The sequence below is a fragment of the Choloepus didactylus genome, chromosome 5, assembly GCF_015220235.1.
Source record: "Choloepus didactylus isolate mChoDid1 chromosome 5, mChoDid1.pri, whole genome shotgun sequence".
Taxonomy (NCBI): Eukaryota; Metazoa; Chordata; class Mammalia; order Pilosa; family Megalonychidae; genus Choloepus; species Choloepus didactylus.
Window position 1 is genome coordinate 134,311,241 of NC_051311.1, and position 25,462 is coordinate 134,336,702.

The window sequence follows — 25,462 nt, forward strand, 5'->3', positions numbered from 1 at the left end:
AGTCTTGCAATGTCCTCTTTATGCTCTTCTAGGGTCTTCTTGATTTCCTTTGTCTCCCGTACTATGGTCTCATTGTTCATCTTTAGTTCTTTGAGTAGCTGCTCTAGGTGCTGTGTCTCTTCTGGTCTTTTGATTTGGGTGCTTGGGCTTGGGTTATCCATATCGTCTGGTTTCTTCATATGCTTTATAATTTTCTGTTGTTTTGGGCCTCGTGGCATTTGCTGAACTTGATAGGGTTCTTTTAGGATTTGTAGACCAATTGAAGTCCTTATCTCTAATTTATCAGATGTACAGCTTCGTGGAGTACACTTTCTCTAACTAACCAGCAGGTGGCGTCCACGAGCCATCTGTTCTCCACAAGCCAGTTCTCACCTGCTTAGCCTTTTTGGTGAATGGGGGAGTGAGTTTTGTGGGGTCCAATTGGTGTACCAAGCTTGCGTGTGTAGTTGGTGTTGCCTGCCCTGTATATGGGGTGTGTTTCTGGGCAGTCAGGGAGGGTGGGTGGCCCTAACAATCAAATCTCCCTTGTGATCCTAGAGTTTTAAAGCTGCTGCAATAGTCTAATCCTTCAGTTCAGTCTTGCCACAGTTTGTCTCTGCCACTGACCCACAAGTCCTTGGTATTGGCGTATGGCTCCTGAGACTTGCAAGTGGGCCCCTCTTTCAGGCTGTGCACCCTGGGTCCTCTGTTGAGGGATGACTGTGCTATGTCACAGGTGAGTGCCGTCCCCCCAGGGCGGTTCTGGGCTGCTGGGCTGTGTAGGGAGGCTCCCAGTCTGCTGAAATGATGGCTGAATGGGGCTTTGTTAATTCACACTGCTCCACCTTCCCAACTCTGGAACAATCAGCTGAGGTTGCAGGGAAGGCTAATGTCCATGCCCAGTTTTGTGGTGTGTGCCTGTTATTTGAAGCACTTCCGTCACACTGGGTTGTGTGGGGCAGCTCTGGGCTATGGGGCTGGCGATGGGCAGGAGTGTTTCCTGTCCACCAGGATGATGGCTGTGAGCGGACACCCCCCTTTTCTTGGGAATTTGTGGTGTTTAGTGAATTTTCTCAGCCACTGGATTATTGCCTTTTGTCTCAGAGCTCTCTTAGTTCTGCTCTTGACTTGACCTGCCCAAATTGCAAGTCTTTGAAGCTTTCTGTATTGGGCTTCTTAGAGTAATTGTTTTAGAAAAAGAAAAAAGAATTTAAAAAAAAGGGCCCTCCTCAGAGATCTAATGGGTTATTGAAATGCTAAGAGACAAAGCAACCAGGGCCATTAAGGAAAGGTCCACAGGGCAGAGAGATCAGCTTTTCTTCGGGATTTGCATATGAGCCTCAGGGCCTGAGCTCTGCCCTTCCCCTTTCTATGTTCACCAGAACTCCAAAAATCCTCCGCTTTTATTTTGGAGTTTTTCGTGTTGTTTTTTTTCTATGCCTGTCTCCTCTCTGCTGGGCTGGCTGCTCTCAGATTCTCTGGTGTCTGGTCTCAAGTCTATCTATGGTTGGAGTTTGGATCAGTAGAATGAGTTTCCGATAAGGGCTGCCACTGCAGTTCTCCCTTCTCCTTCCCGGAGCTGACAGCCCCTCCTCCCACGGGACTGAGCCTGGCAGGGAGGGGCGCGGGTCCCCTGGCCGCAAAAACTTACAGATTTCGCTCATCTCAGCAGTTCCATGTTTTCATGAGTGTTGTATGAAGTATGCCCAAAGTCAGATTGCTCTGTGGTGTCCAGTCCACGCAGTTCCTGGCTTTCTACCTACTTTCCTGGAGGAGTAACTAAAACATACAGCTCACCAGTCTGCCATCTTGCCCCGCCTCCTCTGGTATATTTTGACTGTGAAGAATTCTTAATACATTTTTATGACCTTCACTCTTTTCTCCTAGCTAAAATAGTGAATATTCCTTTATTTCTCAAATCTGTTCTCTTCTCACTCTTCTGTTACTGCCTGAATTTGCAACTGCCCCATTTGATCTTGAAATTTAGTATTGAAGAAGTTGGATCATTCTCTATATTTCTCTGTCCCGTGTATTTCCTACAAACTGATAGATTTAAAGTCTTAATCAGATAAAGATTCTTTTGTTTTTTTCCAAGAATAATTCATAGGTGGTACTTTCAGTTTTATTACACCATGAGGTAAGTATCAAGCTCTCCTTATGATAGTAATATTAAAAATCAGATATTGTTTGCTTGATCTGTAAAGTTCCCCAGTAGCTTTTTACCTGATGATTTTAGCAAGCTTTACAGATCTTTAGAGATCTGGATCAGTTATTTATTTTTTAGGGATTGATTGCTAATTGGTAATATTCCAAGTTTGTCATTCCTTCTGGGTTGATAAACTAACATTCTCCTAAAAAGAACTTTTCCTCATCAACTAGTTGATTAGTCTAGGAAGATACTTGATATTTTCCTCTGAGGGGGTCAGTTTTCAGAATAATGGGTTTGTTCCTTAAGGACTCCAGAGGTGACAGGTAACCAGTGAAGTTTGTTTTCTTTTGTTTAGTTTTTGGTTTCATTATAAGCACATGAGTTTAAACTTCTGTGATGTGTTTTACTCCATTGCAGTTGTCTTCCCTGTTCTTGCTCAAATTGTCTCGTCTTTGGCCAATTGGAGCTTGTTCAGGTTGGCCCTTGAGACTTTTTTCATGAGCCTAATGGTCTTGGATAGCTTCCTTGCTATCTGGTATGACAGATGTTTCAGGCATATCTTGTGCATATCCTGTCATAATCCAGGATTCAACCGTTTCTCCAAGATGCTCTGAGTCCTATCAGGGTAAATGTATTTTAAGACCAAAATACTAATGTTTACACGTTGCCATAGTTTTGATTACTTTCTAACTAGACCTTCTAGGTAGGCAGGACTAGGATTATGCTTTTCTTTTTGTAAGCTTGAAGGAAAATATATCATGAATTCATAGGGATACTTTGAATTCAAACTGAGGATTACAGGGTTTTTATTTAACCTCTTTTATCCTATGTATATAATTCCTTCCTCCTGCACTGATTATTTCTCAGTTCTCAAAAACACTGGGAATGTTAGAATTAGAATATCACATAATTGTTCCTTTGCTTTATCTCACAATATACATACCACAATCTGAGATTAAAAATACCAACACTTCCACCAATGCTTTGGTTACTGTGGAGAGGTTTTTGTTTGTTTGGTTTGTTTGTTTTCAGTTCTTTTTCTCCTTAGAGTCTATCGCATTAGCTGTATATAATCAGAACACTTTGTTTTAAAGTCACTTGGAATGCTTCCTTTCTGTGTGCTTAGGTCAGTTATTATTCTTTTTCATGTTCGAAATGTGCCATTTTGTGCTAGTAGGAGCCTACTCAGGTTGGCTTCTGAGTCTTTTTAGCACAATATTAGTTGTCTTTGATGATTTTCTGTTTCCTGCTATGACAAATTTTTCCAGGTTATTCTTACACATTTTTTGGTCCAGACCTGGCACCAGCCACTTGTGTAAAAAGTCCTGATTTCTTTTAATTGGAGATGTTATTTAGAGATGATCTTGGTACTAAGGGTAAGTACACTAAGGGTATGGCCAGGAAAGTACCTTTTTCTTTAGAAAAAAATATATATCATTAGTTCAGTCTGATAGTTCCAATTCACATTTTGGATTATATTATTTTTATTTAATTTCTTTGACTTTATATTTGACTTTTTCTTCTTATGCTGAAAATATTGGTTCCTAATGATATTAACATGCGTTCTTATTTTACATGTGTATAATTATAAACTAAATTCACACAGTTTCTGAGTTACACTATCAACATTATTATTATCAGTATGATTACTGAAAAGCTTAAAACTTCAGGCCTTAATGGTGGAACTGCAACCCAGAGCATCCTTTGAAATTTGGTCTACATCTACTTGTTAAATTGCAGTTTGAAAGCTTTACCTTTTTGTATATATGTTACATTTCACAATAAGGAAATAACTGAAATATGGTACTGTAACTCATAACAACTTTGGAAATTTCCTATATATCTACTTGTTAACTTATACTTTGAAAGATATTACGTTTTTTATATGTATTTTATATTTCATAATGGAATAACTGAAATGGGAATTATAACCTATAATATTCTTTGAAATTTGCTCTCTATTTGTTAAACTGCATCACTTTTATGTATGTATGTTATATTCTACAATAAAAAGATATGATAGGAAAAAAACACTTCAGGCCTTTTAAAAAATTGCCCATAGGGTATAGCCCTCTGGGTATTAAATTATTCTGTTTTAAGATCATTGAAATAATTCCTTTCTGTGTAGGTAAAGCCACCAACTTGAAATGTAGGTTTGTTTGTTTCATTTTGCTTTTCATTTTTCAGCAGTGCTTTTTTTTTTCCATTTGAATTTAATTTTGTTTTATAATTTTATACAATGTTTTCATAGTTCCAAAGTAAATCTTCAGAAACACATAATCTTTACCTATCCTTTTCACTCTGTCCCCTCCCAACTATATAGGTACCATTTTTAATAGTTTTTATCTTTTTATTTTAATGAAAGCAAATATGTATGTGTGTTCCCTGCCACCACTTCTTACAAAAAAGGGAGCTTATTATATACACTAGTCACCTTGCATTTTTCGCTGAAGGGTGTATGCTGAAGATCACTCTATAGCCTTATATAAAGATTCTGTATCCCTTTTTACATCTGCATGGTACTCCTATAATTATAATTACAGTTTTTTTTTTAATAAAGTTAGATTTTTAATGGCTGTAATATATAAGAATTGTTACCAAGTTGAATTAAGGCCTGTTTACACATCTATAATCGAAGTTATTTTAGTTGTTTTAAACCTTACTTAGAGATGTCAACACTTTCGATAACATATATACCATTGTTATACTGAAGATTCTTAAATTATATATAGCTAGCACAGACATTGGACTTCTGACTTGCAAAACCAATAACCTATTTTAATCTCCATGCGGCTGTCTTACAGACATTGTAAACTTAATCTGTACAAAGTAGAGTATTTTGTTTTTCCCAAAAAATCATGTTCTCCCACCCCCAACTCTTCATCTCTACAACCACCCATCTACCCAAGCTAGAACTTATTCTTTGTTCATTCTTTTTCCTCACTTTTCACATTTATTCCATTAACTAGTCCTGTTGATTTTATCACCCAAATATATTTCTAGTCTGATGCTTTTTCCATCTCTGCTACCATCATAATCCAGAAAATCATCATCTCTGGCCTGGATTACAGCCATCATCAGTCTTCCTTCTTCCACTCTTACGTCACATCACGTTCCTACTCAAGACCTACCCACGTCTTCCCATCACATCCAAGTCCTCCCTAACCTAGCCCATGCTCATCTCAATTTATTATTTCTCCCTCCTCCTTCCTCACAACCCTCCATTCTGTTCTTTCAGGATCTTAAACACACCAGGTTCATTTCCTTCCTCTGAATTTTGCATTGCTGTTTCTTTTGCTTAGAATGCTTTCTCTCACCCCACACATGATCGTCTGCCTCCTTACTTCTCCTTAGTTCTTAGTTTTAATGTCATTTCTTCAGTGTCTTTCTAATCATGCTATCTAAACTAGATCTCTTAAAATGCTTAATTCCTAGTTTGTTTCTTTAATAGTACTCATTACAATTTGCATTTTTGTTATTTGCTCTTTATCTCCTTCACTATAATTTAAATACCCTACGAGTAGGCACCCTGTCTGTCTTATTCATTATTATATCCACAGATTCTGGCTCACAGTAGGCACTTTAACAAGAGCTCAGTAAATATTTGTAGAATATGTAGAAGTATTGTGAAATTTTTGATTTTATGAAAAGCTTTACTTGCTCATGCAGAATCCATTGCTTACTTATTCCCCACATTATTCCAAAATGACTAGGAACACTTTTTAAAATATAAACAATACTAGTTAAAGGAAAGAAAAGTGTGTGTTTTGGTGGGGGATGGACAGCATGTAAAGTTAGTCTCAAAAATATGTTTCTAAAATTCTATGACTTTGTTAGAAGTAGCAGCAAATATGGCTTTGAGTTTCTTCACAGCCCCTGCAAATTGATTGGCTTCTGTGATTTACAGAGTGCATAAGATAAATATGTTTCTCAAATGTTACAGTTTGACTAAAAACCAGTCAGTTGAAATAATTCTTTTATTATCTTAGATTCACCCTAAGATTCTTATCAGCAGTCTTTTAATTAGGAATCAAATCCTAATATCAATGAAACAGTAGATACAGAATGCTCATAAATACAACATGAATGCATTTGGAAAAACTAGGATATGAGCAGATGTAATGTCTTTTTTTAACACTGTATGATTAGATCTTGAGTATTTATATCAGAATTACAATAAACAAATAAACCTTTTTTTATGTTCGCTTTTCACTGGAGTTTGAGTAAGTAAATATACATTATAATATAAACATTTCCTTTTACAACTTTTCCATAGGACTCTGACTTGAAGAAAACAGTTGATGAAAGTGCACGGATTCAGAGAGCATACAACCACTATTTTGATTTGATCATCGTAAACGACAATCTAGACAAAGCCTTTGAGAAACTACAAACTGCCATAGAGAAACTGAGATTGGAACCACAGTGGGTCCCAATAAGCTGGGTTTACTGATAATTCAATAAGGTTAACAATTAAAATAAAACTTTTAAGAAGTGACTGCAACAAATAAACCTTTTACTGAGAAAATACATGCAGAGATAGAAGATATCTGCCAAGTTCAGGCATTTTTATTGTACAGATTGAAATAACAGTACACTCTTCTAAATTTTTATATAAAATGTGATTGGGAAAGTGTACTAATATATAATTTATCTTAATTTTTCTAACTTTTTATGGATAATCTTTCTATTCATATCATGTAAAGAAATGCGTTGAAGCATTTTGTATATGTTTTGATTTAGTATTCTTGCCTTTTTCATCAGGAATTTTCATTCATTCTAACATTGGTCTCACATTTTCACTGTGATAATGAATACTTGAAATAGTTTTGTAAAACTCATTTAGTTTAATGTTTTAATTAGTGAAGGGTCAGTTACTTTTATTAGAAAATAGTAATTATTGACATCCCTTTTTAAATTCTTACAGAAGCAGAATTTTAATGTCAGTGCTATAGCTAGTCTACTACCATCCAAGTCTGACATCATAATTCTGCTCAGTGCTATATGTTTTTGTTATTTCAAAGATGTATGACTATCCATTCTAATTTATACAGGTATATTGTGTGTTCTTTTTCCCGTCATTTATTTCTTTAGTGCAAAAATGAAGAGCAATAACTTGCACTCTCTTATGGTGTTACTCTTTTCATTTGTTGCAGGGACATACTGATGCTAACTAATTTTGCATGTACACAGTACACTCTGGGGTTGGGAGCAAGATCATGAGGACAGAGAGAGTGCCTTATCCTGTAAAACCTTACAGTAAAATGACACTTGAGAAAAGTTTATTTTCACGTGTAAAAGTTGAACTGACAAAAGTGAACCAACTACATTAGAAAGTTCTTTATTAGGATATGGTCAGAAATTGTTTCATGCCTCTGCAGATTCCTGTGACATTTAAAGATGCTTCTAAGTTTGCAATTGAGGGTTTTGTGAATGATCAATGTGTTTTTTGAAATGTTACACAATCATTAGGATATTTGTTCTATTTGTTGTGTTGAGAACCACATCCATTGAACAATTTACAAAATTTGGAAAGAACCGTCAGCTGCTTTAGATGTATGTACACATATTATGTATACCTTATGTATATTATATATGCACTATATAATATATATAATAATGTATATGTTTTTTACATTTCTGCTAGGAATTGTGCTTTTTTAGTTTAATGATAAGGAAAAAAAAATTTCCCCCTTGAGATAAATGAACATAGTATAAAAATTTCCACATACACTTCAGTTAGTATCTTCTTTTAGGATTCTTAGATGGTGTAAATTCTTCCTAAAACATGTTCAGAGATGCAGCTTATCATTAAACTGAGTTAATCATGTTTTATATTGCTGCTGGCTTTTCATATATATATGGTATTCATACTCAAAGATTTAGGTGCTTAAATATTGGTGATCATCTTTGTCTGGCGATAGGCATCAGACCTCTGGCTGCTGAATTTATTTTTCCCCTCACCAAAGTTCTCACATGGAATGGCAGCTGGGAGCACTTTGATGGAAGAGAAAATACATGACAAAAAGTGGTATTCACATTGTTTTAAATATTTTTCACAATAAAACAATACACTTAATTTGCCGTGTTGTTAAAATTGAAAATCTGTAGGTGTTTTTTTTTTTTTAATTTCAGAGCAAGGACACAAATCATATTGGTCGTAGGGTGACATTTGGTTGCAAAATGGATCATATTGTTAATAGCTTTGGATGTTTTTAAACCACATACATTTGGACCAAATTCTTGGCTTCTCAGGCAACATGAATCAAAGCACAGAATCAGAAAGTGATGTCCTATGATTTAGAGTTTCAACACTAATTTTTTTTAGATTTCCATTTCCACACCCTCATTGTTTACTCCAATTTTGAACAGCATGGGGATAATTGTAGTAGCATGAGAAGTTTATCTGCAAAGTGATTCAACCAAGTTGTACAATAGAGATAACTTTTAAATTCTTATGTATTTTTAACTTTATCATGTGATATAAAGATGCATATTACTTAGAAAGTAATGTGTACTTATGGGAATTAGTTCTACTACAAATGATGTTGTGACTGAATAACTCCTTGGTCAATTATTGTGTATTAGATGAATATACACATTTTATAATTTTATAATATAAAATGAAATTATAGTTTATTTCATTTCAGTCTAGATGCCAGACCTGCAGAGAATAAATTTAGAAAAGCTCATCGTAACTCAATACAGAGTCACTGAACTTGAAACCAAAGTCCCATCTGAATCTTTAAGAACTAGCAGTGCTCTGCTTGGGCAAGAAGTCCCAGAGGTCTCGGGATTCTTCTTAGGTAATGGTTATATGGTTGTGATCAAGGAAAAGTGAACTTTTCTTATGGGAAAAGTCTCAGATAATTCACTCTATTGAAGAGAAAATGGTTTATAGTGATTTTGAACAATTGGTAGTAGTTAAAATACACACACACATGCATATGCTTTTGGGAAACATGATGTGCCAATAGAGTAATGTGCCTGAGGAGTCTTTGTGGACAGGTGAGTATCCACAGTCAGGGCATGACTGTTTATTGACAACTAAATATTACCTATATATATTTTTTCAAGTGACCATGTACCCATTGAGGTGATATTCCTGGATGAGGAATATTTAATCATAACTAGTGGAATCTATAAAACATCCTCCAAGTAGAATTTTACCTTCATTTCAGCCTGTCTTTATTATGCAGTCCCAATTTCTGTTTTGATATTTGGATAATATCAAATACATCCAGATTTTATTCTTTTGGTCAATTCTATAAAGTTGCTGAACATAGCTATCTAAAATAGAAATATATCAGAAATCCAGTATGACTATAGCCATAGTAGCCCAAACTCTAGATTATAGGATCTGGGGCATTTATTTATAATTGCCTATAAGGATAAGTTTTCTTTAAAACAGCAAATTGATAATTAAGACAAATTTAGAAAATAACCTAAAGTAGTAATAAAATAGTGTGACATTATAGATCATGGCCAAATACTAACTGCTTTGACCATTATATCCAGATGAAAATAAAAGATGATGTTTGTATTAAAAATTTATTAACACTGTACTTCTTTTTTATGTATAGTGACAAGTGTCATGATTTCAGTGATTGGATTTAATTTTCAAGACCGACAGCCATGGAGTTAGGTTCAATTATTTTGACTTGGCAAACACTTAGAAGATAAAAATTTTGAAAATTGATCACAACAGTAGTCTACTTACATTGTACTTTTATGGCTTCTGAAACAATGCTGCATTATCCAGAAATCACAGGCTAGAGAGCCAATAACTTTGTATTAATTATTACTTATACTAAATATGGAAAAGGCAATCTTCAAGTATTATGTACATAAAAGGTCATTTTTTAAATGATTCAGTCAGCACATATATTACACCTATATGTATAATATGTAAAATTCTCCCAAAGTACATGCATGCTAAAACTAAATATATGTAATTATAACTAGTGTTCTAAAAATTTTAATTCCAAATTCCTAGACATTCTGAAGCTTTTTTGCATTTTAAAAGGCTCTGGATCTACCTTGAGGCAGGTATTAGTCTCCTTTATGAAAAATATGTGAGGAATTAATCACAGAAAATTATCATTATTATGACTTCCCTAAGGAAAAAAGGAGAGTATTAGATGGAAGATTCTTGGGAAATAATTTATTTAAACCTTCCAAATGAACGTGTAACATGGTTCATGCTTAGAAATTATGGTGCCAGCCCTCCTCTTGTTCTGAGGAATGTATTGTTAGAATTCATGTAATCAAATCTGTAATGTATTTAGGGTTCTTGGAGAAAGTCAGTATTTTAAAAGAATGGGATTATTGTATATACTGCAAGTGATGATTGTTCACAGACTTTTGAGAATACATTTGAGTAGTAATTCAGCATCAATCATTGTTTATGTAACTATATGTATACTTGTGTCAGATAATTCTGTGATATTTAAGGTAAGGTTATTTTTAAACGACTTTCATTCTAGCTTTTTTCAAGTTTTATTCATTTTTAGTATTTCTCATAATTCATGTTAACCATCTGTGTACCTGGATGGAATGATTTTTGAAGAATGTACAGAATCAAAAATGAGTCCTTAATATACTAAAAACTGAAGGAATGATATCACATTAAGGTAAGACACTAAAGTCAGATTTGCACCAATTCTGCATACACTGCACTACTTTCTTTAAAATATTTCATTTTGTGATAAAAATATAGAGATGCTGTAATTATAGTGGCTAAGATCCTATTTCTGACTCCTGACCATGTGAACATTGATAAAATTTAGATCTCCCCTTACCTTTAAAATTTCACTTGTTAAATAATGCTAAGTTAATATTTGTCTTCACCTTAAATTACGTGAATTAATTAGAAATTCTGATGTGGAAAATGCAAAAGTGGAAAAATACTTATTAGGCTACTGACTATGTCCGTTTAATATATGTGTTCATTTATACTGAGGTGGCCTATGTTTTAAAGTGTACCTCTTTCTGACGCAATGTAGCAAATGGTGAACACCATTCAGGAGCTGTACTTCTAGTTTCAGAACAGCCCAAAGGATGTAGTTCCAGCCTAGAAGAGGGCCTGTGCTCTTACTGGTCCTACTTAGGAGGTCTGATTTAGTTTAGAATCTTCTTCTGGGTCCAAACCCTTAGCAGATCCTTGGTGCCAACCAGACAACTCACAAATCATACAAAATTAAACAACCCAGTACTGTTTTACTTCAGAAGAAACTCTGATCTTTGTGCCTTAAAGCTGCCCTACCTTATTTCTTGTGCCTGCAGTTTATCACTACAGCCCTATTTTTTAACCCATAGTATTAAGCTTAAAAGGCATTGTATTTTTTATATATATAGGGAAAAACATTTACAGCTGGACTGTTGTTAATGGACCCCAAAATCCAGACTTTAAGCTCTTTTAGGTAACTACTTTCTCTTTATAATTGCTTCTCATTGATAATGCAGAAGCCAATGATAAAACCAGTCTTACCTGCACACAGGAAAGTGGATCAGAGATGATAATTTTTTCCCTTTTTTTTCCTACTAACTCTACGATTTTCTGATCTCTGCCCCAAATTGAATGACCATATCTACAGTTAACATAAATGCTACTTATAACTTGGGAGATTAAATGACTCAATGCTTGTAAAACAACTGTCTTTTAGAACCAAAGAATACCTTTTTTTTTTTTTTTTTTTGCTACCAGAGAACAGAAGTCAAAAGGTCTTTTTATTTTAAGTTGGAAATGATTCTTTATTACACTTTAGTTGAGAGCAAGCCAGAGGTAGCAACAAATATAAACATGTCAGGCCATATCTGAAACTGGGCCGCCTTATTATTTCAGTTGACCGGTGGCCTGGGAGTTGGGAGGAAGCCTGTGAACTAACTTCAAGAGGAAAAAAGCTTAGCATTTGAAAACTCTTTGCTTATAAATTATCAATATTAAACCAGAAGTCCTTACTGGTTAAAATGTTTAGTTTTGTTGTCTTATTCTTAAATAGGAGAAGTGGTCACAGGAGCAAGTTTCAAAGTAACCTGTCTTTGAAAACTCAGCTTGTTCTTGTAAACATAGTCCAAATGAGAAATGCCTTAGTCTTTTCAGGTAGAACCAGATTTATCTGCACTTGAAATAGACAATAATATTTCTTTTGGCTGTGGGTCCTCTTTAAATAAGAACTGATGACTTACTCCTGTTTCTTCAGTAACAATGATATTTTAAAGAAGTTGTGCTATGGATTCTGTTGTAGAAGAATGAGTAGTAGGGTTTAGCAACTGTAATTTCTGACATGCTGAGCTCTGTCAGAGTCAACAATGAGGATTTGATGTGAAAACCTTGCTTTGGGAATTTTTTTTTTATTCTGCTTTGCTTTTCTTCTATTTTTACCTTGAACATAAATGCATGCTCTTTTTAACCTTTAGTCTTTGAAGTGGTTGTAGAAGAGAACTTCTGTTTTTTGTTTTTTTTTTTTCATGGAGGGCAAAATGCTTGTTAGCAATCTTAAAAATCAAGCCTGAACATTTCTAATGAAAATTTTAAAAATAAAAATTACTACTACTTTCCAAGTAAATGTAATACTAGCTCCTGTATAAGATTTACTCCTGTCCTTGTATAAATAAAATTTTCCTGCAGTACAATTTATTGATTTTTTTAGAAACTGGCCCCCAATAAATCTTTTCACATCATAAAAACAAAAATTATTGAAATGTTCAATAGGTGAAGTTACATACTCTCAGTAAAATATTTAATATTGGAAAAATATAGTGTTTCATTTATAGGTAGAACTGAGATTTAGAATCCAATACGGAGGACATCAGGTTACCTTTGGTAAGTTATTTTAAATGCTAATAGTCTTCATAAAAAGCCCCAAATGTCTCTTACTTCTTTCCTCCAAAATAAATAAAAATTTCACTTGGCTCTATTCCTCAAGGAAACTCTAACCATTGTATCCTCTATCCCAGCCCAAGTGATACGGTGCCTGTCAAAGAAGACACTCAAGGAAGCAGCAAGGAAAGAATTTCAGAGGTGAGGAAGATTAAAATGTAGGCTAAAGAAAAAAAGAAAAGGCCTCTCATGGCATGGAATACTATGACCATTTCCCTACTGGAAAGAGAATGAACTGATGCAGCTCTGGCACAGGGCTCAGCCCTGAGATGAGCAGCAGAAAGGGAGGGAGACAGAGGCCTTGACTTGAGTGCAGGAAGCCTGTTTGCTCCAAAAGGGCCCTTGTAAATGCTTTCCCAAGCTAGTTTCCAGGATTCCACACCCAACACTTAGAAATACTAGTGACTAGTATTTCTGATCTCAAAAAGAATTTGGTTTTATACTATTCTTCTGTCTTATATTACCTGTACAATTTTTTATCAGTGTCATGACCGATTACCACAAACTTAGCAGCTAAAAGTAACACAAAATTTTTTCTCACAGTTTTGTACATCAGAAGGGGATAAAATCAAGGTTCTGGCCGGAGCCCTCTGGACTCATCTGGAGGTGTGGGGGAGAATCTGTTTCCAAGCTCATGTAGGTTGTTGGCAGAGCTCAGTTCTGTGTGGTTGCAGGTCAGAGTCCCTGCTTCCTGGCTGGCTGGGAGCTGGCGGTCATTCTTGGCCCTTAGAATCTGCTACATCCTTGGCACGTGCTGCCCTTTGTTTTCAAAGCCAGCAGCAATGGGTCAGATCCTCTTCAGGCCTCATCTTTCCTACCTTCTCTTTGGTTGCCACTCTCTCACTGACTCTTTTGCCTTCTTTTAAGGGCCCAGTTGAATAATCCAGGGTATATCCATATTTTAAGGTTCCTAACCCTAAAACATCTGCAAAGACCCTTTTTGTCATGTAAAGTCAGGTATTCACAGCTTCTGGGGATTAGGAGATGGACATCTTCCAGGGGCCATTATTGGCCCTAGCATTCTAGCTGATGTCCGTGCTTCTCCCTGCATTCCATTTATGAAAAAGTACTGGCTCTAATCAAAATGAAGGGGACTGTCCTGACTGTACTAGGAAGTAATACTTTGTTTTATTTTATTGACTATTTGTTTTTCAGGTGATCTGAGCTAGAACTTGATTCCAAATCTAATTATGGAAAAAGTATGTTCTTGATTTGAAACAGTAAATAAGGGCATGCTTATTTACTAGTGGAACAAACCTTTTGTAGGTACAATCTCACCTCCACTGCAAGCATATCCACCACCATTACAGGGCTAACCCCTTTTCAATAGCCAATTTTTAAAACAAAAACCAACATAACTGGCTGATCTTAGGGCAGTTGTGGAAACAACTAGTGGTTTTTGCCTCCTGACATAACCAAAACTTGCTGCACTTGCTGGGATGGCATCTTTTCTTTCTGCCTGAAATCTATATTTCGTTTTTTTGTTTGTTTTTTTAATTTAGAGGATAATACATACAAAATCCAAACAGGAATAGAAAATTCCCCTCTGCTGCAACCTCTAACTCCCTTTCTCCAAGTAGCTGTGTTAGACTTCTTGTGAACTCTTAAAAGATATTTTCCATGCATATCAATACATGTATGTATCTGTTTTTTTTATAGAAGTAGGGTATTACACAATCTGTTTGCAGTTTGTTTATACTTATTTCAGAAATCCAGACAAATGAAAAGGTACCTATTAGTGCCACCATCCTAGCACAACTATTTTCACTTTTGCATATTCCTTTCCAATCTTTGTATATAAGGTGCTTATTTTGCCACTACAATGAACAACTTGATATCCCATGTATCATAAGCATTTGCATAAGGTTGAGTCTCATTTTTATTATGGACAAGGGAAGGGTTGTTTGTTTCTTCCTTGTTAACATGCATTAAAATCTGAAGGGCAGAAAGGGAATAAGTGGATGGTACTGAAATGAAAAAGAGCATGTGCTGGGTTAACAGGCTGCTCTTTTAAAAATTGTTACTCCTCATCCCCACTTCCTTTACTTCCTCCAGAAGTAAAACAAATTACTGCACCAGTTCTTGGCTGCTTTTTGCCAAGGGAAACCAGAAGTGGCTTCAGAACTCAAAGTATATTAACAGATTCTGTCAGTGGCACTAGGGAAATAGACCACAGTAGAAGGCTGTCAAAACAGAATAAAAAGCAAAATATAAGCACACAATTCCAAGTTTTCTCTGATATTCTATGTAGTATTTTATAAATTAAGTACCCAGGATGTATGGGACATCAGCATATTGAGGTAAAGCATGACAGACTCTCTAAGCAGAGGTGAATTTTCTTGCTGTTAGATTTTTTTAATGTAATTTTGTTATAGCAAAGGATTGTATATATTTTAGTGGCATTTACAGTTCATTTCTCAACACAAAACATACAGCACATCAAAAATATAGCCTCTTCTATGAGGAGAAATTGTCATCCCTCAGCATTCACAATTTAAAATGAATTTTTAAATCAAAGGATCAGTTTCCTCTGTTTTTGTATAACAGAAAGTGGAGAGAAGTAAGAGTGATAGATGGACCCATCTTTTCAGAAAAAATGGTCTGTATGTATGCTAGCTTAAGATTCTCAACCCTCTGATTAAGTATGCTCTTTAGATGCCGGAGTTTAACTCGGACACTGGGTCTTCAGCATAAGAGTGTCCCTTATGAAAGAAACAGGTAAAATGTACCTGGTGGTTAAAAGTGAAGTTATTCACAGTGCAAAAAGTCACCACTTATTAAACCATTTGTTATTTCATTTCATTGAACAACTTTAAGGTGGGGCTGACCTAAACTCCAAAGTACCATCAGCACATATGCTGAAAAATACCAAGCTTGACCCATAATGTGTACTTTTTAATTCACATATGACCATACTAATGTTCTCTGCCTAAAGCACAGAGTCCATTCAGCGTTATGTGAAGAATTAGCAGATAAACATTAGGGTCCTTCAGGAGGACAGCTTTCACAGATGACTGCAGTCTTTCCAGGTTAATGTCAACTAAGGCAAACAAATGCTGCACAATCCCAAACATTTCTTTATCTTTCAGAGGAGCCAGGGTTGGGTCTTCAAGATCAGATACTCCATCATCTGACAGATCATAGAGCTGAAATTACACAGTTAAACAAATTCACTTTAAAATGTTAGAAAATACACATTGTTGGACAATAATGCGTGTCTAAGTAACTATGGAAAAAATCAATTAAGTTGCTTTTTAATTCCCCAAACAGAGAAGGAAAACCCATAAGCTATAATAAGATAAACCTGACCCAGGCCAGGTCCTCAGCTCTGATTTTATCCAGTTTGCCTCGTGTACAAATATCTCTGAATCCACACTTTCAGAACTCTATCTTCCAATAAGATCCATTAATGCCAGTAGAGTAAAAGGGTCAGAATGTACCTTTCTCATCACAGGGTATTTATGTTAGTTTGCTTTTTAAATTCAATAACCATATTAAAATTTCTTAAATATTTGCATGAACTTCTCCAAGGTAGGTACCATAGTTTATTTACATGTTTCCTGCCTCCAGAACCTTACACTTTGCTTTTCAACACTTCAACAGACTGTATTATACAGTTCCATGGATTTTTTTTTTTTTTTAATTTATATTCTGGTAACCTATATGCAACCTAAAATTTACCATTTTAACCCTTTTCAGGTATAATTCAGTGGCATTATTTACATTCAAATTTTTGTGCTAGCATCACTGCCATCCATTACCAAAACTTGTCCGTTACTCCAAACAGAAACATTGTACCAATTACACATTAACTTCCCATTCCCCACCTTCATCCTTGGTAACCTGTATTCTAATTCCTGATTCAATGCATACTCTGTTTCATATAAGCAAGATAATACAATATTTGTCCTTTTCTGTCTAGGTTGTTTCACTCATTGTGTCTCCAGTGTTCATCCATGTTGTAGCATGTATCAGAACATCATTCCTTTTATAACTGAATAAATATTCCATTGTATGTATATGCCACATTGTTTATCCACTTTCTTATTGATGGACATATATAGGTTGCTTCCACCCTTTGGCAATTGTGAATAATGCCTCTGAATAGCAGTGTGCAAATATCTGTTCAAATCCCTGCTTTCAATTCTTTTGGATACATACCTAGAAGTGGGATTGCTGGGTCAACCCCATGGTAATTGTTATTTAAATTTCTGAGGAATCACCAAGCTTTTCCACAGCTGCATCATTTTACATTCCCACCAATAATGTACTATGGTTACTGCTTCTCTACATGCTCACCAACACTTTTTTTCCTTCTTTTAATACCTTTCAACCCAATGGAATGGCTAGCTGAATGAGGTTTTGATTTGTGTTTCCCTAACGGCTGATTATATTGAGCATCTTTTCATGTGCTTATTGGATGTTTGTATTCTCTCTTTGGAGAAATGTTTAGACAAATCCTTTGCCCATTTTTAAATTGGGTTCTTTCTCTTTTTATTAAATTGTAGCAGTTCTTTACATATTTTGGATATTAAACTCGTAGCAGCTATGTGGTATGGCAGTTTGAAGCTATATGTATCCCAGAAAAACATGTTCTTAAATTTAATCCATTCCTATGGGTGTGAATCCATTGTAAATAGAACCTGATGATGTTACTTCAGTTAAGAACATGTAGCCCATCTCAATCAGGATGTCTTTATCTACTGTACTCCTTTATAAGCAGAGTAAAATTCAAATACAGAAAAGGCCACAGGAGGCAAGAAGCTGAACCCAGAAGAGAAGGGAGGAACCAGGAGATGCCACCATATGCCTTGTCACGTGACAGGAGACAAGGATTGCCAGCAGCCAGCCCCAGAATTCTATAGTCTTTGAGGAGACAGCATCACCCTGACTTGGACTTTAAGCCTCAAAACTATAAGCTAATAATTTGTTTAAGCCAACCCATTTCATGGTATTTGCTTAAGCAGCCTAGGAAATTAAACCAAGGTTGGTACTAGGAGTTAGGTGCTGCTACTGCAAACACCAAAAATGTGGAAAAAGCTTTGGAATTGGGTAATGGGTAGAGTCTGAAAGAACTGTGAGCTGTTTGATAGAAAAGGCATAGATTGCTTTGAAGAGACTGTTCTTAGAAATATGCATGCTAAGGTACTTGCGATGAGGCCTTAGAAATGATGAATGTGTTACTGGAAACTGGAAGAAAGATGATCCTTGTTTTAAAGTGGCAAGAACTTGGTGAAATTGAATTCTGATGGAAGGCAGAATTTGAAAGCAATGAGCTTGGATATTTAGCTGAAGAGATTGTGGAAATGCAGCCTGGTTTCTCCTTGCAGCTTATAATAAAATGTGAGAGGAAAGGGATAACTGAGAACTGAAATCCTGAGCAATGAAGAAACCAGAAATTGATGGTTTGGAAAATTCTGAGCGTCCAGAAAGCAAGTCCCCTGAGAATTGTGTTCCATGTGTGGGTTTAACTGAACATGGATCCAGTCAGCCATTTCAGTGCAAGTCAGAATTGGAAGTGCAGTTATGCAGGAAAGATCTATGGAAGGCGCTATTGTCTGATATTTTGAACCCCTGTGAACTGGAAGCAAAATTATCAAGTTTTTTGCATAATCTGTATGAATAAAACCACTGCCAGCCTGGACTGAAAGGGACAAATTGAAGGAAGCCTTGCTTCAAGGGCAGAACCATGGAAGCAGAAAACTGGACCGGAGACGACATCTTGGGCCAAAAAAGTGGGTCCACCTATGTGTATGGAAGGGTGAGTCCGCCCCGGGCATTTGCTGAGAGTTAGCCTTCCATCACACTGTTCAAGAAGTGTGCTTGTCACCCCAGTGCTTGGAGGGAGTGGAGCCTGTGCCCTGGGGCTTGCGGAGAGCATGGGCACCAGCCCAGTGCTCTGGGAAGTGTTCCCTTCTCTTCAATTTTTTGGGAGATTTGGTGTTAATTCTTCTTTGAATGCTTGATAGAATTTACCAGTGAAGCCATCTGGCCCAGGCTTTTCTCTGTTGAAGGGTTTTTGATGACTGATTCAGTCTTCTCACTTGCTATTGTTCTGTTGAGATCTTCTGTTTCCTCTTGACTCAGCCTAGGTAGTTTGTCTGGTAGTTTGTTTCTAGGAATTTGTCCATTTCATCTAGGTTATGTGATTGTTGGCATACAATTGTTAATAGCCTCTTACAATCCTTTTTTATTTATGTGGGTCAGTAGTAACATCTCTTTCAATTTCTGATTTTAGTTATGTGCATCCTTTCTCTTTCTTTCAGTCCACCTAAAGGTTTGATCTCTTCAAACTACCTTTTGATATGGTTGATTCTTTCATTTTTTTTCTCTCCAGCTTATTTATTTAAATATCTCTATTTCTTTCCTTTGCTCACTTTGGGTTTAGTTTGCACTTCTTTTCTAGTTCCTTCAGGTGTGTGATGTTAGGTCACTGGAGATGGAGATCTTTTATACTGTAAACATTTAAAGTTACGAATTTTCCTGTCAACAGTGCCTTTTCTGCATACCATAAATTTTGGTATGTTGCGTTTTCACTTTCATTCTGAAGATATTTCCCTTGTGATTTCTTTTTTGACACATTAATTTGAAACAATTTGATTTTAAATTTGGGCTCAGATGGAGGTCACGGGTCACACATGAGAAACTAAGACCATAATTTACGAGTAAAGATAGTTTGTTACTCACAGGTTCCAGAGAAAGGGGCACCATGAGAGGATGACGGAACACGCAGTCAGCTTGGATGGCTCAACCAACAGGTGGGGAGCATACAAGTAGAGCAAGAGGAACCCATGGGTGTCAAGGATTGGTTAGTTTAAAACACACACACATGAAAGGGGAAAGGGAGTGGGGATCTGAGGGAGGTGAGGATAGTTAACCCATCATTTGGGACCAGCTGTGGATTGTGAGTGGTTTTGAGTGAAGCATGATGGGTACAGCATGATGGTGATGGCCACAACTGCAGATTTGGATTCTGAGACAATTTATGTCCCAGAGTTAAAGAGCTGCTTACTAACTAGGCCCAAGGTCAGTGTTGAGATAAGTGGCTTAGCCAAAGGAAGATGGATGTCAAAGCACAAAAAAATTTTTGATTGTTATAACACACTGGTTGTTTAATTCCACATATATGAATTTTCCAACTCTCCCTCTCTAATTGGTTTCTAGCTTCTTCCCCCTGGAGTTGGAGAAGATTCACTGTATGATTTCAGTATTTGTGAACTTATTGAGTATAGATCCTTGAGAATGATGTATGTGTATGCTGCTGCTGCTGTTGGGTGACATGTATAGGTTCAAAACTGTCTCCCAGAAGATTGAATTGGTCATCAAAAACCTCCCCACAAAGAAAAGCCCAGGACCAGATGACTTCACAGGTAAATTCTACCAATCATTCTCAAACTCTTCCAAAAAATTGAACGAGGGAACCCTACCTAACTCATTCTATGAGGCCAACGTCACTTTAACAGATAAAGATACTAAAAGAAAAAAAATTACAAATTTCTCCTATGAATATAGATGCAAAAATTCTTAAGAAAATATTTGCAAATCAAATCTAACAGCATATTTTTAAAAAACCATATACCATGATCAAGTGGGTTTTATCCCAGGCACGCCAGGTGGTTTAACACAAGAAAATCAATTACTTTAATAAACCACATTAACAGAAGGGGGAAGAACCACATGATCATCTCAACTGATACGAAAAATCCAAAAACACTTAGGAAAAAAGGAATAAAAGGAAATGTCTTCAACATGATAAAGGTCATTTATGAAAAACCCACAGCTCACATAGTACTCAATGGTGAAAGACAGAAAGCTTTCCCTCTAAGATCAAGAACACGCAAGGATACCCACTGTCACCACTGGTATTCAGCATTGTGCTAAAAGTTCTAACTAGAGCAGTTAGGCAAGAAAAAGAAATAGAAAGCATCCAACTTGGAAATGAAGAAGTAAACTTTCACAGTTTGATCCTATATCTAGGAAGTCCTGGAAAATCTACAGCAACGCTACTAGAGCTAATAAACAAAATCATCAAAATGGCAGGATACAAGAGCATCACGCATAAATCAGTAGTGTTTTTATATTAGTAATGAACAATCTGAGGAGGAAATCAAGAAAAAAAGGCCATTTACAAAAGCAACTAAAAGAATGAAACATAGGAATAAATCTAACCAAGGATGTAAAGGACTTGCACAAAGCAAACTATAAAACATACTAAAAGAAATTTTAAAAGGACCTAAATAAATGGAAGGACATTCCTTGTTCACAGATTAGAAGACTGTTCTACCCAAATTGATTTATAGATTTAACAGAATCCCAATCAAAATTCCAATAGCCTACTTTTCAGAAATGGAAAAGCCAATTGACCAGTTTATTTGGAAGGGTGTAAGGGTCCTGAATAGCCAAAAAGTCTTGTAAAAGAACAAAGTTGGAGGACTCATACTTCCTGACTTTAAAGCTTATTACAAAGCTATAGTGGTCAAAACAACATGGTACTGGCTCAAGGATAGAATCTTGACCAATGGAATTGATTTGAGAGTTCGGAAATAGACCCTCTCATCTATGGCCAATTGATTTTTCATTAGGTTACCAAGTCCATTCAATTGGGAAAGAGAAGTCTTTTCAACAAATGGTGCTTGAAGAACTGGATATAAATGTGCAAAAGAATGAAGAACTGCTACCTCACACCACATACAAAAATTAACTCAAAATGGATCAAAGACCCACTATATAAAGAGGCAGGACCATAAAACTCCTAGAAGAAAATGTGGGGAGGCATCTTCAGGACCTTGTGTTACGCAGTGGTTTCTTATTACACCCAAAGCACAAGCAGCAAAAGGAAAACAAGATAAATGGGATCTCAACATTAAAAACTTAGGACTTGATCACGCAAGTGAAGACAGTCAACATTATTAGCTATTAGGGAAATGCAGATACCACAAAATGTGTTGGCTTTAACTATTGGAATTTATTAGCTTACAAGCTTACAGTTTTGAACCCATGAAGTTGTCCAAATCTAGGCATCATCAATACTTTCTTCCTGAAGACCAGCTGCAGTGATCCTGGACCTGGAACTCCTCTGTCACGTAGTAAGGGACATGGCAGCATCTGCTGGTCTCTCCCTTCTCCTGGGTTTCTGTGATTTCAGCTTCTCATTTCCCTGGCTTACTCTTTCTCTCTGTCTGGATTTCATTCTCTTATAAAGGACTCCAGTAAGAGCAATGAAGTGGATCATAACTTAAGATCCTACTCACCAAACACCCAAGGTCCCACTTAAAATGGGTCCACACACACAGGAATGGATTAGCTTTAAGAACATGATTTTCTGGAGTATATTATACAGCTTAGAACCACCACCCAGCAGTTACTCTACTAGGTATACCCAAAAGAATTGAAAGCAGGCACTTTAACAGATATTTGCACCCCCATGTTCATAATAGTTATTTACAATTGCCAAAAGATGGAAGTAACCCAGGTGTCCATCAACCATTGAATGGTAAACAAAATGTGGTTTATACATACAATGGAATATTATTCAGCCATAAAAGGAATGAATTCCTGGTACATGTGACAACATGGACACACCTTGAAAATGTCACGGTGAGTGAAATAAGCCAGACACAAAAGGACAAATATTGTATTATCTCACTAATATGAACTAATAAGCAAACTCAAAATCTAGAATATAGGTTACCAGGGGATAGATTGAGGATAGAGAATGGGGAGCTGATACTTAACTTGTATAGAATTTCTAGTTAGGCTGATTGTAAAGGTTTGGAAATGGATGGTGGTAAGGGTAGCACAATATCGTGAGTGTAATTAACAGCACTGAATTCAATGTGCGAATATGATTAAAAAGGGAAATTTTAGGTCATATGTTACTAGAATGAAAATAAGTTAAACATAAGATTGTACAACACAATTGAACCCTATTGTAAACTATGGACTATGTTAATAGTACAATGTTAATATTCTTTAATGAAGATGCCACACTTAAGCATAGTGTTAACAGTGGGGGGTATATGGGAGTGGTGTATTTTTTACATAATTTTTCTGTAAACCTACAATTTCTTTAAACAAAGTGAAAGGATAGAAAAAGAGATTCCATGCCCATACTAATCAAAAGAGAGGGGGATGACTATATTAATGTCAAGCAAAACAGACATCAAAGCTTTTAAGAGACAAGGGCACTATATATTGATAAAAGAGTCAATTCATCAGAAAGATATAATCATAAACATAAATGTACCTAACCATACAGCACCCCAAAATATATGAAGCAAATATTGACAGATCTGAAGGGAGAAATATAGTAAGAAATGTCAGTACAACATTTTCAATAATGAACAGAACATCTAGACAGAAGGTCAATAAGGAAACAGAGGATTTGAACAATGCCATAAGAGTGAGTAGACATATATAGAACATTTCAAACAACAGGAGAGAACACATTAAGTGCATTTGGTAGAGACCACGACATGTTAGGTCACAAAACAATTCCAGTAAATTTTTACATGATTATAATCTTTTAAATATCTTTTCCAACTACAATGATTGAGGTTGGATGATGGGATCTCAAAATTAAAAACTTAGGACTTGATCACACAAGTGAAAAGACAGTCAACATTACTAGCTATTAGGGAAATGCAGATACCACGAAATGTGTTGGCTAATTTAACTACAGGAATTTATTAGCTTACAAGCTTACAGTTTTGAAGCCATGAAGTTGTCCAAATTTTCTAGTTATCAATAACTAGAAAATTCACATTTATATAAAAATCAAACAGGACATTCTTTAAAAACCAATGTGAAAGAAGAAATCACAAGACAAATTCGAGAATATCTTGAGCCAAATGAAAACACAACATACTAAAATAAGATGCAGCAAAGTCAGTGCTGAGAGGGAAATGTATAGCTCAATGCTTATAGTAAAAAAAAGATCTCAAATCAGTAATGTGACCTCACACTTTTAGTAACTAGAAAAAGAAACACCACCACCCAAAGTTGGTCCTTTGCAAAGATCAATAATATTGACAAACATTTAGCTAAAATTCAAAAACAAAAAGGGGAACATTACAAAACAAAAAGTGTTATAAGAGGAATATTATGAACAACTGTGTGCCAAAATAAAAAGGAAAAATTCACAGAAACACATATTACCTAGATTAATGCAAGAAGAAATAGAAGACCTCAGCAGACCAATAACAAGTAAGGAGCTTGATTCAGTAATCAAAAACCTCTCGATAACATAAAGGCCAGGACCAGATCACATCACTGGTACATTTTACCAAATATTCCAAGAAGAATTAACACCAAACCTCAATGCTCCCAAAAATTGAAGAGGGGGAAGACATCTTAATTTATTCTCTGAGGCCAGCATCATTCCAGTGTCAAAACAAGATAGAAAGATTAAAAAAAAAGAAAGTACAGACCAATATTCCTTAGGAATATAAATGCAAATCTCCTCAACCTGCCAACCAAATACAACAGTACACCAAAAGGATGGTACACCATGGCCAACTGAGATTTAATCCAGGAATGCAAGAGTAGTTCAACATAAGAAAATTGATCAATGTAATACAACAAATAAAAAGAATAAAAAAAAAAAACCAGTCATCTCAATTGATGCAATGAAGGCATTTGACAAAATTCAGTAATCTTTCTTGAAAACAGTAGATAAATGGACTTCATCAAAATTAACAACTTTTGTCCAAAGGACATTATCTAGAAAGTGAAAAGACAACCTACAGACTGGGAAAAAATATTTGGAAACCATTTATCTGATAAGGGTTTAATATCCAGAATATATGAGGAACTCCTACAATTCAACAACAGAAAGACAAACAGCCCAATTTAAAAATGTGCAAATGACTTGTATAGACATTTCTCCAAGAAAGATATACAGACAGCCAATAAGCACATGAAAAGATGGTGAACAAGAGACATTAGAGAAATGCAACCCTAAACCACAATGAGATACCACTCACATCCACTAGAATGGCTATTATTAAAAAGATAATCTACCAATAGGTATCTTGGTAGGTTGTTGATGAGAATGTAAAATGGTACAGCTGCTGTGGAAGTTTTGCTGTTCCTCAAAAAGTTAAACAAAGAGCTACCATATGACCTGGTAATCCCACTTCTAGGTATATATCCAAAAGAACTGAAAGCATTGACTCTACGAATGTTTGTACATAGCAGCAGTCTTCACAATTGCCAGAAGATGGAAGTAAACCAAATGTCCATCAGCAGATAAAATGTACTGTGCACTGAAATACACTCAGCCTATAAAAGGAATGAAGTTCTGATACATGCTGCTGTAGATGAACTTAAAGAGACAACATGATAAGTAAAATAAGGTCAATGCAAAGGAATAGATACTATATGCTTCCACTTCTATGTAATAGGCAAACTCAGACAGTAAAGTACAGGATACCAGGGTTGGGGATGGGGAG

General features: G+C 35.8%; 2 protein-coding genes across 9 annotated transcripts in view; one reads left to right on the forward strand and one right to left on the reverse strand.

Moving 5' to 3' along the window:
• Nucleotides 1-7,958, forward strand: part of MPP6 (membrane palmitoylated protein 6) — a 140,140-nt gene extending 132,182 nt beyond the window's left edge. For all 6 annotated transcript variants that reach the window (XM_037836911.1, XM_037836916.1, XM_037836914.1 and 3 more), the window contains one exon: nt 6,405-7,958. In XM_037836911.1, the coding sequence (XP_037692839.1) occupies nt 6,405-6,581 (177 nt within the window). In that variant the 3' untranslated portion in view covers nt 6,582-7,958. The remainder of the gene's footprint in view (nt 1-6,404) is intronic.
• Nucleotides 5,481-25,462, reverse strand: part of GSDME (gasdermin E) — a 92,425-nt gene continuing 72,443 nt past the window's right edge. For all 3 annotated transcript variants that reach the window (XM_037836920.1, XM_037836917.1, XM_037836918.1), the window contains one exon: nt 5,481-16,156. In XM_037836920.1, the coding sequence (XP_037692848.1) occupies nt 15,926-16,156 (231 nt within the window). In that variant the 3' untranslated portion in view covers nt 5,481-15,925. The remainder of the gene's footprint in view (nt 16,157-25,462) is intronic.